The following is a 13,798-nucleotide window of genomic DNA, read 5'->3' as shown; positions in this document are numbered from 1 at the left end:
AAACCGAACTGTACAGCCAGCTTGATACGACATACGACAGACGACATTAGTGGGGCGTCTTGTGTTCTGTCTCGGAAGAAACTAGTTAGTTCTCTAATAGTTTGGTCTAGAAGTAAGAAAGCTCTTAACAAATAAATAGAAAAGTAAGATTTAAAAGTACATTTCGTTAATTAACTTTGCCCGTGCGACTAATGGATGATTTTCTTTGGATAAAATTAATGAACAATTTATTAACTTTGGAGATAATATGAGTTCCGAAAAAGGACATAGGATACATTTTTTAGATCACGTTTCGAATGGGTAAATTGAAGAATGACGGATTGTCTGCTGTAACGTAATGGTAACGTGTTATCAATATCTAATATGTAAAGCCAGTTTAGCTAGTCTTTTAGCTTTATGTTTATTCTTTATCACAGTATGCATAGCGATAAGCGAATATATTTGACCAAAGATTCAAAAATCTCACTCACGAGCCACGTTTGAAACATGGCCGGTTTTTAATATTATTAACGTACACGTCAAAAGGCAAAATTGCATCCGACATATGAAAAATAACTTCACATTCATGCAGGTTAACGATGTTTCACTAAACTACAGAGTCCGAGATGAATTATAGAGGTAGGTTTCTGTGCAAGTCCGTTTAGGTACCACCCACTCGTCCATTACTATTTTTATTTTTTTTATTAAATTTTGAAAACAATAGCACGTGACATTTAAACTCTAATTCAAAGAGCTGTCTGAATAGGTTTCGAAATTCCAAATTCAAATTTAGTTTCTTTTTTACTCATCTTTAATATGTACAAGAAATTGTAGGTATATAAAAATAGAGACACAGATACAATTAAAATAACAACAAATTTTTTTTTTCTATAGTGATATTAAAAACGGTATACATTAGAAAGAGATAGAGGGAAGGAGAAAGCGTGGGCAAGGTCACCTGGAGGGGGTATAACATTCTACCAAACAATCAAACCAAACAGCAGTAAGCAGTATGGTTGTGTTCCGGTTTCAAGGGTGTATATTTCTTACTTATATGTATGGGTGATGACCAGGTACCATCAGGTGGTCCATTTGCTCGTCCACCTAACTGTATCATATAAAAAATATACAAGAACATTAAGGCTTTGTTTTCTGTACCAGTCATCTTCTGCTAAGATTCAGGTTTTATAGCCAGACGACCAGCTCCAATTCGTATCAAGATCTAATGTTCTAAATGTACAAGCTGCCCGGCATTTTATCAATAAAACAGAATCATCAATTAATGTCGGGTATGATGTCACGAATAGGACAAAAAGGGATGAACCTAGGCGGCAGAAAGGCTTTGAGTAATAGTCCAGGGAAATTGGGTTTTATGTAATCAATCAACTCGAAAATGGTAAAATATTACAAACAATTTTAAGATTATTAATGAGAAATATATATTGGCCTCTGGAGTAAGACTTCGCTGTGACGTTGAACGTCATGTTGATCTCTAATCTGTCAACTCTCCTCTCAAAGTAATAACTTTTCAAAATTCCTTCCCTAGTGGATGTATACTCAATAAAAGTAAATTACTGGGTGGTAGGGCTTTGTGCAAGCCCGTCTGGGTAGATACCACCCACTCATCAGTTATTCTACCGCCAAATAACAGTACTTAGTAATGTTGTGTTGCGGTTTGAAGGGTGAGTGAGCCAGTGTAATTACAGGCACAAGGGACAAAACAACTTAGTTCTCAAGGTTGATGGCACATTGACGATGTAAGAATAGTTAATATTTCTTACAGCGTCATCGTCTATGGGTGATGGTGACCACTTACCATCAGGTGGCACATCTGCTCGTCTGCCAACCTATACCACAAAATAAAAATAAAAAAAAAACCAAAAAAAAAGATGATCCTACTAACCAAATTTCAAGGCCCTAACTTTAATAGTCTACGCTCTGCGATGATGAGTCAGTCAGCCAGGACATATTACATAGTATAAAACAAAGTCGCTTACCGCTCTGCCCCTACTTTTCTTAGATGTTTAAAATTACGCAACGGATTTGGAAGCGGTTTATTTAATAGATAGATCTATTCAAAAGGATGGCTTACATGTATTATACAAGCATAATATAGTAATGAATACCTGTTCACTTCCAAGCAGGATATATTAATTTAAATCTTTTTTTTTAAATGTTGAAAAAGAGTAACTACTGAGTTTCTTGCCGATTCTTCTCGGTAGAATCTATTTTCCTAAACGGTGGTAGCTTCACTTAATTGTAAAGTGACGATTCAAAAGTGCTTGTAAAACTACTTGAATAAAGTTTATTTTGATTGGATTTGAGTAGAGAATGACTGAAAAACTGTGAACATTGTAAGACATTCTGTAGTATATTTAGATTCAGCATTGCAACTGTGCGAATGGGCAAGGCAATAGTTATTGTATATGTATACATACATATACATTATCTATACGTGTATATATAACTCCTCTGCTGCCAATAAATATATATTTTAGTGGTTCTCTTTAAGGTTCTGATTAGATCCGAAATATGCGGCTCCGAACGTAAATAAGACTCCTGTTTCATTCGAATTCTAAGACAGGCGCTAGTTTAGCATTCAATTTAACACTGAACGTAACGGTAGGAGCTTAATGGATTAAAGTAGCCGGGTCTATTCTGAACCTATAAAAGTAAAGTAAAATAACAGCCTGTAAATTTCCCACTGCTGGGTTAAGACCTCCTCTTCCATTGAGGAGAGGGTTTGGAACATATTGCACCACGATGTTCCAATGCGGGTTGGTGGAATGCACATGTGGCAGAATTTCTACGAAATTTGACACATGCAGGTTTCCTCGACGAGATGATTACTAAATACAAATTAAGCACATGAATATTCAGTTGCTTGGGCTTGAACCAGCAATCATCAACTGGGCCATTCTGAACCTATACTGTTATTTAATGTTTTTCTTTACTGGAGTACCTATATAAATAAATGTACTTTCGTTTTCGATTTAACAAGTAATCTATTGATAAAACTATAGACGTAAAATTGAGAATTATATCCAGTTGAAAGTGTTTCAGTAATCAGTTGAAGGGTTGACACAATGTGTTAAAAGATATATTTGGATGACGAAAAAAAATTTTTTTTATTATAATATCATCGCATGCGTGTAATAAATACATAATCAATTCTTTTCATTGTATAAAAAATGTTTTAGTTTTTTTATAATTAAATAAAAAAACAATTTTATTAACAAAAAAAATCCAAAATATTTTCTTGTTACCAGGAGACTTCGAAGTTACATTTGATGGAAAAAGGATTGACGTTTGACGGATATCCGTAGTGCGACGGATCAATTCCGATATCGGGACGAAAATCGATATATTCGTAGGTACTCGTCTAAGATCGATTTAAAATCGAAATATAATATTAATATTGACCATTTACTAAATGCAAGTTTTACTGAATATTAGAAATACTTATATTTATTTTGTTCAGATTGTTCAGATTTAAATGGTGAAACAACATCACATACATTACTCTGATCCCAATGTAAGCTAAAGAACTTGTGTTATGGAAAATTAGAAGTAACGACGGTACCACAAACACCCAGACCCAAGACAAGATAGAAAACTAATGATAATCTACATTGACTCGGCCGGGAATCGAACCCGGGACCTCAGAGTGGCGTACCCATGAAAAGTCACACACACCACTCGACAACGAAGGTCGTCAAAAATGGTCAATTAGCCACTCTAACTTTACACAGGATTGATGGTGAGTGATCTACATCGCCAATACGCCACCGACCTTGGGAATTAAGATGTTATGACTATTGTGCCTGCCGCCTACATTGAAACCGAGAAACAACAGTACTAAGTTTTGTTACCCAGACGGGCCTGCAGCTTGCATAAAGCCCTACCACGAAGTAAATACTTCTCACAGTACAAATATCTATGTTGAAATTTTAATCGTTAAAATAATTTAGACTTTAATAGCTAATTTGTACGACTTAAAATCGAGCCACGGGTGCGGCAAATAAAAGTGTTTTCTTTTCAAAGAAATTTTAGTATTGACTAAGAAATCGCCTTTCAGGTAGCCTTGTTTTGCTTGATCATACAAAGTCTTAAAATAATAAATTCGCAATTTGAATAAATGTTAGTATGGTACAAAATTAATGATAAGAGATCCTAGACAAGTATCAAGGTTATTTAATTTCGCTAACAAATCTACATAACATACAACTGCCCGGCCCGGTGACCGTGGCCACATTGCTACGATTTTACGATCAAATTTAGGTGTAGGAACAGCGTAACTAACCGGCGGTTGCTTAGCAACCATCCCCGCCAAGGTTTACACTATTGGCTGTTATAGCAACACGCATGCGCGAGTTATAGTGGGGATGATAGTGAAGCTGAGATGTTTCATCGATAGCTTGTCGATATCGATAATATTATCTCTTTTTTTAGGAATTTTACTTGAAGTTCTAGAATACTGTTCTTACAGTAAAACAATTAAATATATGAAATAAATACATAATTATAATTTCATTATATAAATAAGGGATAATTAAAATAATCACAATTGTATGAACATGTGCATGATACTGTTTTGTTCGAGATAATACGTTATGTTTATTAATAAAGTAATAAATAAAAAAAAAAAAAGGCCCCGACGAATTGAGAACCTCCTCCTTTTTTTGAAGTCGGTTAAAAATGTGGTTCTTTCAGTCATAAAAAGTTTAGTTCGTAATTTATACGAGACGCCTCTTATTCTTCGCTAATTAATTTTATATAAACATAGTTTTTAGAGACGACTGTGTTTTGATTGTTTAAAAAAATCATTTCTTTTACACTACGGCAATTATACAAGATCCACCATATATTTCGAAATTCCAAAAACCTACATTTAATTTAAAATCTGAAGATAATGTATATCTTCAGATTTTAAAGGTCGGTTGTATTATAAGGATAACCATAGAAACATAAATATACAATTTTTTTTTTATGTAACAGGTTGGCGGGCGAGCATATGGGCCACCTTATGGTAAGTGGTCATCACCACCCATAGACAATGACGCTGTAAGAAATATTAACTATTCCTTACATCGTCAATGCGCCACCAATCTTGGGAACTAAGTTGTTATGTCCCTTGCGCCTGTAGTTACAATGGCTCACTCACCCTTCAAACCGAAACACAACAATACTCCGTACTGTTGTTTAGCGGTAGAATATCTGATGAGTTGGTGGTACCTACACAGGCGGGCTTGCACAAAGCCCTACCACTAAGAAAACACATCATAAAGATAAACACTCAGTATCATATCCCATTAGTTATATAACTTTGTTAAAACATACATTACATTTCCAAAAGCTACAAGAAAATAACGCAAGTACTTCCGAACGCCGGAGTTAGTTCTTTAAAACATCGAATTTTCCCATCACTAGATTTAGCGCATGCGCTCTACAATTTTAGTAGTCGTATAAAAGCAAAGTCTTCAGCTAAAATACACACTTAATCACGACCGCTCATGAGAACAGGACTGATATAACGTACTTTTATTGTAGTTTCCTTTTCTGTAATAATTAAATTATAAAAACAAAACGTAGATATACATATTTATTACGCGGAGATGATTTTTAAATGATTTTAGAAAATTAATCGTTCACTAATTTATTACTAGGATGACTTTCTGTAAAAAAAATATAAAACCAATATCGAATTTTATTGCCATTATTTAAGTTACTTTCATAGAGGTATAGAAAAAAAATATCTGTTTTTTATGTAATAGGTAGGCCGATGGGAAATGGGCCACCTGATTGTACAAAGTGGTCACCACTGCCCATATACACTGGAGCTGTAAGAACTATAAACCATTCCGTATATTACACGAATTAACTAACAAATTTGGGAGCTTAGGTGTTATGTCCCTTGTGCCTGCAATTACGCTGAGCCACTCACCCTTCAAACCGGAATACAGCAATATTAAGTACTGCTGTTAGGGGGTAGAGTATATGATGAATGCATAGTACCTACCCAGATACACTCACACAAAGCCATACCAATATTACAATAATAATAACTTGACCTATCTAAAAAAATGTCTTCTCTTTTTTTAATGTGTCGTTATCGTCAAAAAGGCATATTATTCGATACAAGATCTCGTAGATGATAAAAAAGGATACATTACATACATATATAATTGTATCTAACTAATATGACTGTATTTTGTAAATGTTGAAAAAGTACTGAGTTTCCGAACCGGTGGTAGCTTCACTTAATTGTTAAATGACGATTCAAAAGTGCTTGTAAAAGCCTACTTGAATAAAGCTTATTTTGATTTTGTCATTAGACATATACACGTTTCCTCACGATTTTTTCCTTCACCACCAAGCATGCGATGAAATCAAACCTAATTGAACCCATAATCATTGGTACACGCGGACACGCGCATACAGGCGGTCTAATCACTAGGCCATCTTGGGTTTAGTAGTAACAATAGAACAGGTATATCTAAAATACTCCTTAATGTTATTTACCTTTCGAGTATTTCAATAAATTCAAAAATATGGTAGAATTTATCTCTATTATGACCTAAGAGAGAAAATAATTACCGGTAACTCATATAAACAATATGTTCCAAAAATAATCATACATCGTTTAACAATATAAAGCGTAAATGATTTATGTCCATATGTATTTCACTGAATAATATATCTTGTTTCAATAACCATAAGGCTAAAATTACTTTGTAAAATAACAATAAAATAAGAAATATTGGTTGCAATATTTTAAAGCGATAGTGCATTTGACTTGTAGATTAAGTCATAAGTGTTAAGAACAGTTATTCTAAATCGAACTTTAATGTTACAAAAATAAGGATTATAATCATGTGTTTAACAAATGCAATTGGAATAGGGGTGATAACATAATACGTTGTTTATGAATGAAAATACGTTCGTATATTGTTAGGGTCGTTTTATGCAATTGACAAGTGAAAATATAGAACAATAAGTCGATTTATATAATGATAAGTGTTACTGAGACTTCGTAAAAAATGATAATTAACTAGAAAACCATTTTGGAAATGTAAACACTGTTTGTCCTCGCGTTTTACGGTTCCTGTATTCTTTCTCGGAGAAGATTTACCTTATGTCAAATTTTAGCAATATTGATTCAGTAGTGTAAAGCTACATGGATACAAGGACAAAACGGACTACCGCATTTATAATATTAGAATATATTTCTAATTTTTCGATTGTCAATTCAAAATTATCTTATAACTTTTATATGATGTAATTTTACATACAGTTCTTTATTTAACTAGATAGAAAATTTAAACAATATTATTATTGTACCAGTACTAATAATCAAAAAAAAAGAAAAAAAAACCCACTGAGATTTTTTCGCCGGTTCTTCACAGGTCAGAGAAACAGCATCACCGGTTCGGAAAAGAAAATATTCTTTTCCGAACCGGTGGTACTGTATCAATTGACCACCAATAAGAAAGTGTAATACTTCTATATTGAATTTAATACTCCAAATGTCTTACTAACTTAAACATATTGAATATATTTTCGACTTATAGAATTAGTACATACATCATATGTGATCGATGGAGAAAACCCCGCGCTAAGGGAGATGCAGTTTACGTGCGTTGAATAATATTAATTCCACCCTTACACGTACACGAACGAGTACGTACATACATACATACATCACAATGATGTAACTAAGTTAAGTGATAAGCAATCAACAACATATTCTTTCAATTAGGTAAGGACACGGGTACTTTGTCCATGAACATGGAATTAATTTATATGCACATATTTATATAATTGAATTATATATACTTGAATTGCATTAAAAGTAAGTAAAGTAATAGCCTGTAAATTTCCCACTGCTGGGATAAGGCCTCCTCTTCCATTAAGGAGAGGGTTTGGAAAATATTCCACCACTGTGTGCTGTGGTTGTGTTGAATTGCATTATTTATTTTAATTTTAAGATATTAGTAATTACACATTTATAGTCTTTAATCTACGTCCTTCCTTTGGGTCCTATTAAAATATTAAATTTCATCAAATTAGGTTCAGTGGTGATATTGACATAGTTAAAGCTGGATATTGCCTCAATTGTTGTAAAAAATATTCAATATAACGTATTGTTGCTATTGAGAATAACAGGCTAGTCGAGGTTTGAACTCAGAACCTCGATCTGTTAATTTAGCCGCTAGACCAAGGAGGTTGTAAATATCACTATTTTTTTTTAATTTATTTGCAGACAATCAACCAAAGTGCTTGATTTGACTTATGTCTGCTCTTCCCACAACCCTTCTTCAAATTGGCCCTCGCTTTGACAGCTTATTTCCGATCAGCGACACCAAATGAATACTTATTATGTTAACATTAAAGTTCTATTTTCAATATCAAGATTTATGACGGCTTCATGCAATGCGTAAGTTGGATGCACTAAGATTTATTGATATCGAAAATTGTTGGTGAAAAATGAACTTTGATCTATTGTATTAGAGTTTATTTTTATTTAATTGGTTTTCGAGATATTGTATTTTACGTAAAATAGGTTTGAGCTTACGTTTGCAAATGCCATTGATTTTGGATTATGGAGGAAAAACGAGAGATTGCGTTTATTCAAGTACTATATGGTGAGCTCTCTCTTACCATCGGCTGCGTCAGCTAAATTAGTTACGGCCTAGATAATCACAATTTTTTTTTGTTTTTATAATAGATTTTGTATCAAGCGATCCAGTTCCCTGGATTGGTCAATACCCCATCGTTTACGTCAAATAGGCAATTTAGGATATTTTATAAATAAATGAGAAAGTTATTAATTGCGTGTACAACAACAACAACAACAGCCTGTAAATTCCCACTGCTGGGCTAAAGGCCTCCTCTCCCTTTGAGAAGAAGTTTTGGATAATATTCCACCACGCTGTTCCAATGCGGGTTGGTGGAATACACAGTGGCAGAATTTCTATGAAATTTGTCACATGCAGGTTTCCTCACGATGTTTTCCTTCACTGCTGAGCACGAGATGAATTATAAAGACAAATTAAGCACATGAATCAGCGGTGCTTGCCTGGGTTTGAACCCGCAATCATCGGTTAAGATGCACGCGTTCCAACCACTGGGCCATCTCGACTCCTCAATTGCGTATATTCGTAATCGAATTTCGTATATTGTGACACGTCAAAAAATTTGCTAGAGAGCAAGCCTATGTCCATAGATGGCTCAAATACAATTGGTTTACCAAAGCTATTAGAAAGATCACTATTTTTTTTTATAATTTTATCTTATTACAATCTATGTATTTTTTTATTTCTCTTTGCCAACCATTAGTGCTCATGCACAATATAGCTGAGTTATTAACAGAACGCATTAAATACGTAAATCAAAAGATTGTTTATCTTTTTCCAGCTTCCATTGTAAAAGGCTATACTCACGAAGCTACAATCGGTAAAATAACTTAATTAGTTTTATTTATCATAGACGATATACATATAATATGTTATAAGATTACAACTGTCAGGAAAATGATAATTTCCTGTAACAAAATAGATGGTTTTTTTATTTCTTACAGATATATGTATTGTCCGACCGTCTGTGTTTATATGATTCTAGTTTCAGCCTCACCATTGATTAAGATTAACTTCTCTATCCAACTAAACTTGTTTTAGAAAATGTTTCATGCCGCGTGCGTTCTTCAAAAGATAACTAATTTGTGATTCTGCTTTCGTTCCGCATTATCTAAGAAATATTTTAGAATCTTTTCAACGCACCGCTCTGTGTTATACTTAATAATTCAGATTCACGCGTCGCGTTGGCGTCTTGTTTTTTAGATGTCATTAGAATTCACGACGCGGTCTTGGATAGATCGATCCATGCTTAGTGTTTCTACTAATTAGTCAAATATGATATTATGTTTATTTATGACTCCGTAATACCTTAGATTATCCAATACTGTTATCGAAGAGTGATTTTTTTTTATGGTATAGGTTGGCGGACGAGCATATGGGCCACCTGATGGTATATTATTATTTATGTAGATTTAACAATAATAAACGACCTTGTGCATGATTACATGTTATATAATAAAATTCCGCAGGCATTTTTAACTTTGCCGTTTCGTAAATTGAAATCGTTTATAAAAAAATACATTGGTAAAAAAGGCATATTATTCGATACAAGATTTTGTAGATGATAAAAAAGCTTGGAATTAATACCTGCTAACTTCCAGGCAGGATACATTACATACATATATAATTGTATTTAACTAATATGATTGTATTTTTTAAATGTCGAAAAAAAGTAACTACTAATTTTCTTGCCGGTTCTTCTCGGTAGAATCTACTCTCCAAACCGGTGGTAGCTTAATTGTTTAATGACGATTCAAAAGTGCTTGTAAAAGCCCACTTGAAAAAAGTTTATTTTGATTTGATTAATGATGAGTTATTCGTACTTAAATGAGCAATGACAACGGTTACAATATTAAAAACGAATCAAAAAGTATTGTTATACTAGAGATATTTAAAAATTCGCTTTGTAACGTATTTACAAACAACTGATGACCTTCGAAGCGTTTATATAGCTAGTTGGAAGCATTGTTAGATTTAACATCAAACGCAGGTCCGATGTTTTTTTAACATTATAATTTTTTTTTACTTTAATTGATAACTATGAATCATTATTTCTTTATCAGAAAGTAAGATCCTATCGCAACGGGGTGAGTCAACAATGAGAATTTTTATTATTGACCTGATACACAAACACCATTAGCATTTACAACACAACACCGTTCGTGGCGAAAAAACAACAAACAGATAGCCTTATAGAAAGGTTATGTTGGTTATGTACTTGGGCGCTAGTGTTTTGAGTAGCAAAATAGGCCGTTAGCCTGCAAATTGTTTCGCGAATTCCTTTACGCTCTGTTTATTTTATTTTTCCGAACCACTTGTTTTTTTTCTTAACTATCATTTATTTTTATTATTAGCACTTAACGAAATAAGAATATTAATTTGAATTTGTAATTAGTTGTTTTTGTTTTAAACAAACCTCTTCCGTTCGAAGTAGTAACTAGTATTAATATAAGCTGACAATGTAGATTCTAGCTAGAAACTCAAAATATTAAAAGGGACAAGAACATAATCGTCTATTTAAATATTTAACGTCTACATAATATCAAATTTAAGAATAATTATTGGACGAAAACGCTGCATTCCAATTGAAATTCATACTAATTTACTATAATATCTATTTTGTTAATTATATTTTACAGGTTGCAGATTCCAACTTCGCTCTGTGATACTACAAATTATGTCATATATTTTAATTTTCGTAAATTTACAGATTAATTGTAGCCCAGAGCACGCAACGGAAGGTCTTAAAAGTAGTAATAACCTACCCAATATTTCTCTGAATCATTTTAGCATCGCTTTATATAGCCCAAAGCCTTACTCGTCAAATGGGCTATCTAAATATGAAATAATTTTCCAATCCTGATTAGCATCAACCCACAAACTCTCCAGCTTCATAATATTAGCATATTGTATATATATGTATTTCAAACATATTTATCGTTAAATTTAATATAGTCAGATTAAACATCAATAGCCCAACGGCAAACAAGCTTTACACTTAATTGGAGGGTAAAGTAATACATACATTGCTTGTATTGTTTACGTCAGTGATATAATTAAATTGGAAAGCGAGCGGAGTGGAGTAACGCGATCCTAGGTTTAAACCACCATTGATATAGAGATACTTCATTTGTGTTTCTAAATCAACAAATTATTTAAATAAATAGATATTAGACAACATCACATACTTTACTTTGATCCCAATGTAAGTGACTAAAGCACTTTTGTAATGGAAAATCAGAAGTAACTGCGGTACCAACATTCTGACCCAAGACAACATAGAAAACTAAAGAACCTTTTTTACATAGATTCCGGGAATCGAACCCGGGACCTCGGATTGGCGTACCGATGACAACCTGTGTACACACAGAGGTCGTCATAATCCTTTCAATTTGAAATGGAAATTCGTAAGGAAATTTGCAAAACTGGAATTACAAATTGTTTTTTTTTTTATTTGTTCTCAAGCATCTGGATTTAAATTATATAAGCGTGGATAAGCGCTAGTAAAATTAATTATGTTTTTTGTAGCAATCTCAACTTAAGTAGAGTTCATACTTGCGCATTTCGGAAAGTACGTAAAACAGTTGGTCCTGTTTCATTATTTGAGACGGAGATATGGCAGCTACCTAAGCTTATTGTTTTATAATATACTTGGTGGCAAGGCTTTGTGCATGCTGTCCATCAAATATACACCAAACAACAATACAAAGTTCTATAATACGGTTTGGAAGCTTAGTAAGCAAATTCAAGCAGAACGCGCAGCCAACGTTGGGAATTAAGTTGTTTATTCAATTGGCGACCAACCTTGGTAACCAAGATTCAAGCAATCAAGCATTGGTGTTGTAAGGAATGGTCATTATTTCTTACTTCGCTTACTCCATCAATATCAATAAGCGTTTTGTATACAAACCTGCGTAGTTAGTTAATCTTATGATTAAGGGCTGTAGCGCTGAACAGCGAGATAATTAATATTTATTTACAATTACGTATCTAATTGCTTACCTTTTGTTTGTCCAGTTGTTGCATGATATCGTCTACGTCGCCAACGGCGACAGGCTGCGCGCGCAGCATATCCACTTCAACTGACAACCAGTCACGAATCTGAAATAATAATCATTGTTTTATTTTCTACATAATACGGTTCATTTTTCAAATAAACACTAGATATAAATAAATAAATAAATATGAGACAACATCACATACATTACTCTGATCCCAATGTAAGTAGCTAAAGCACTTGTGTTATGGAAAATCAGAAGTAATGACGGTACCACAAACACCCAGACCCAAGACAACATAGAAAACTAATGATAATTTACATCGACTGAGCCGGGAATCGAACCCAGGACCTTGGAGTGGCGTACCCATGAAAACCGGTGTACACACCACTCGAACACGGAGGTTGTCCAAGGGATAGTAATACCCCAAATAATTAAGGAATTACTAATATTCATATTTAATCCCTGTAAACTTATCACTTATGTAAGGAGTGGCTACGACAATAGCCAAAGGGATCAGGATAGATCCAGTGACTTTTAGATGGCAAGGCGGCTCGTAAACCATTCGGCTATTGATGCTTTAAAACACAATATTTTTCGCAAAACGAAGCATAACCTTCATTTGACACTATTTTAAGAACATCCTGACTTACAAGTTAGACATATAAACGACAACGAGTGTTGAATGTCAGAAAGATATGCGATATTGACTCTTATTGTCATAAAACTTACAATAAACGCGTATTAAAACAGCATGTTACCGTACGTTGGTTTTTAACAGCCTTAAACTAAACTTAATTACAGTTTATTATATGTATCGATAATAAACAATTTTTGATGTCGTAGAACTACTTCTAGCGCAATAAAATAGAGCCACACTATCTTAAAATTTCACGGGGTGTTTATAGGGAGAGCCATATCATCAAGCATTCAGCTGACTCAACCAGACGTTTAGTTGGTGTTAAGCAGATTATGGGAAGACAGGCCTTCCCGCAATCTGAGATCTCGATTTTTATACCCAATTACAATTAATTATTGTGTGGGTTAGTGGTGACCACTTACCATCACGTCAACTGACCGTGCACCAAACTATGCATTAATAAAAAAATATATATTTACAACATAACACATGTACGTATTCCTCTTATTCAGCGATAAAGCTATCGCTAAAAAACCCCCACATAT

General features: G+C 33.6%; 1 protein-coding gene across 1 annotated transcript in view; it reads right to left on the bottom strand.

Moving 5' to 3' along the window:
- The window catches only part of LOC124538865 (dystrophin, isoforms A/C/F/G/H), a 626,595-nt gene that overhangs the window by 453,783 nt on the left and 159,014 nt on the right, over positions 1-13,798 (bottom strand). Inside the window, exon 39 of the mRNA XM_047116101.1 lies at positions 12,618-12,716. Within this exon, the coding sequence (XP_046972057.1) occupies positions 12,618-12,716 (99 nt within the window). The remainder of the gene's footprint in view (positions 1-12,617; positions 12,717-13,798) is intronic.

Source organism: Vanessa cardui, chromosome 21, assembly GCF_905220365.1.
Source record: "Vanessa cardui chromosome 21, ilVanCard2.1, whole genome shotgun sequence".
Classification (NCBI taxonomy): domain Eukaryota; kingdom Metazoa; phylum Arthropoda; class Insecta; order Lepidoptera; family Nymphalidae; genus Vanessa; species Vanessa cardui.
This window is presented reverse-complemented; position numbering and strand designations above follow the sequence as displayed.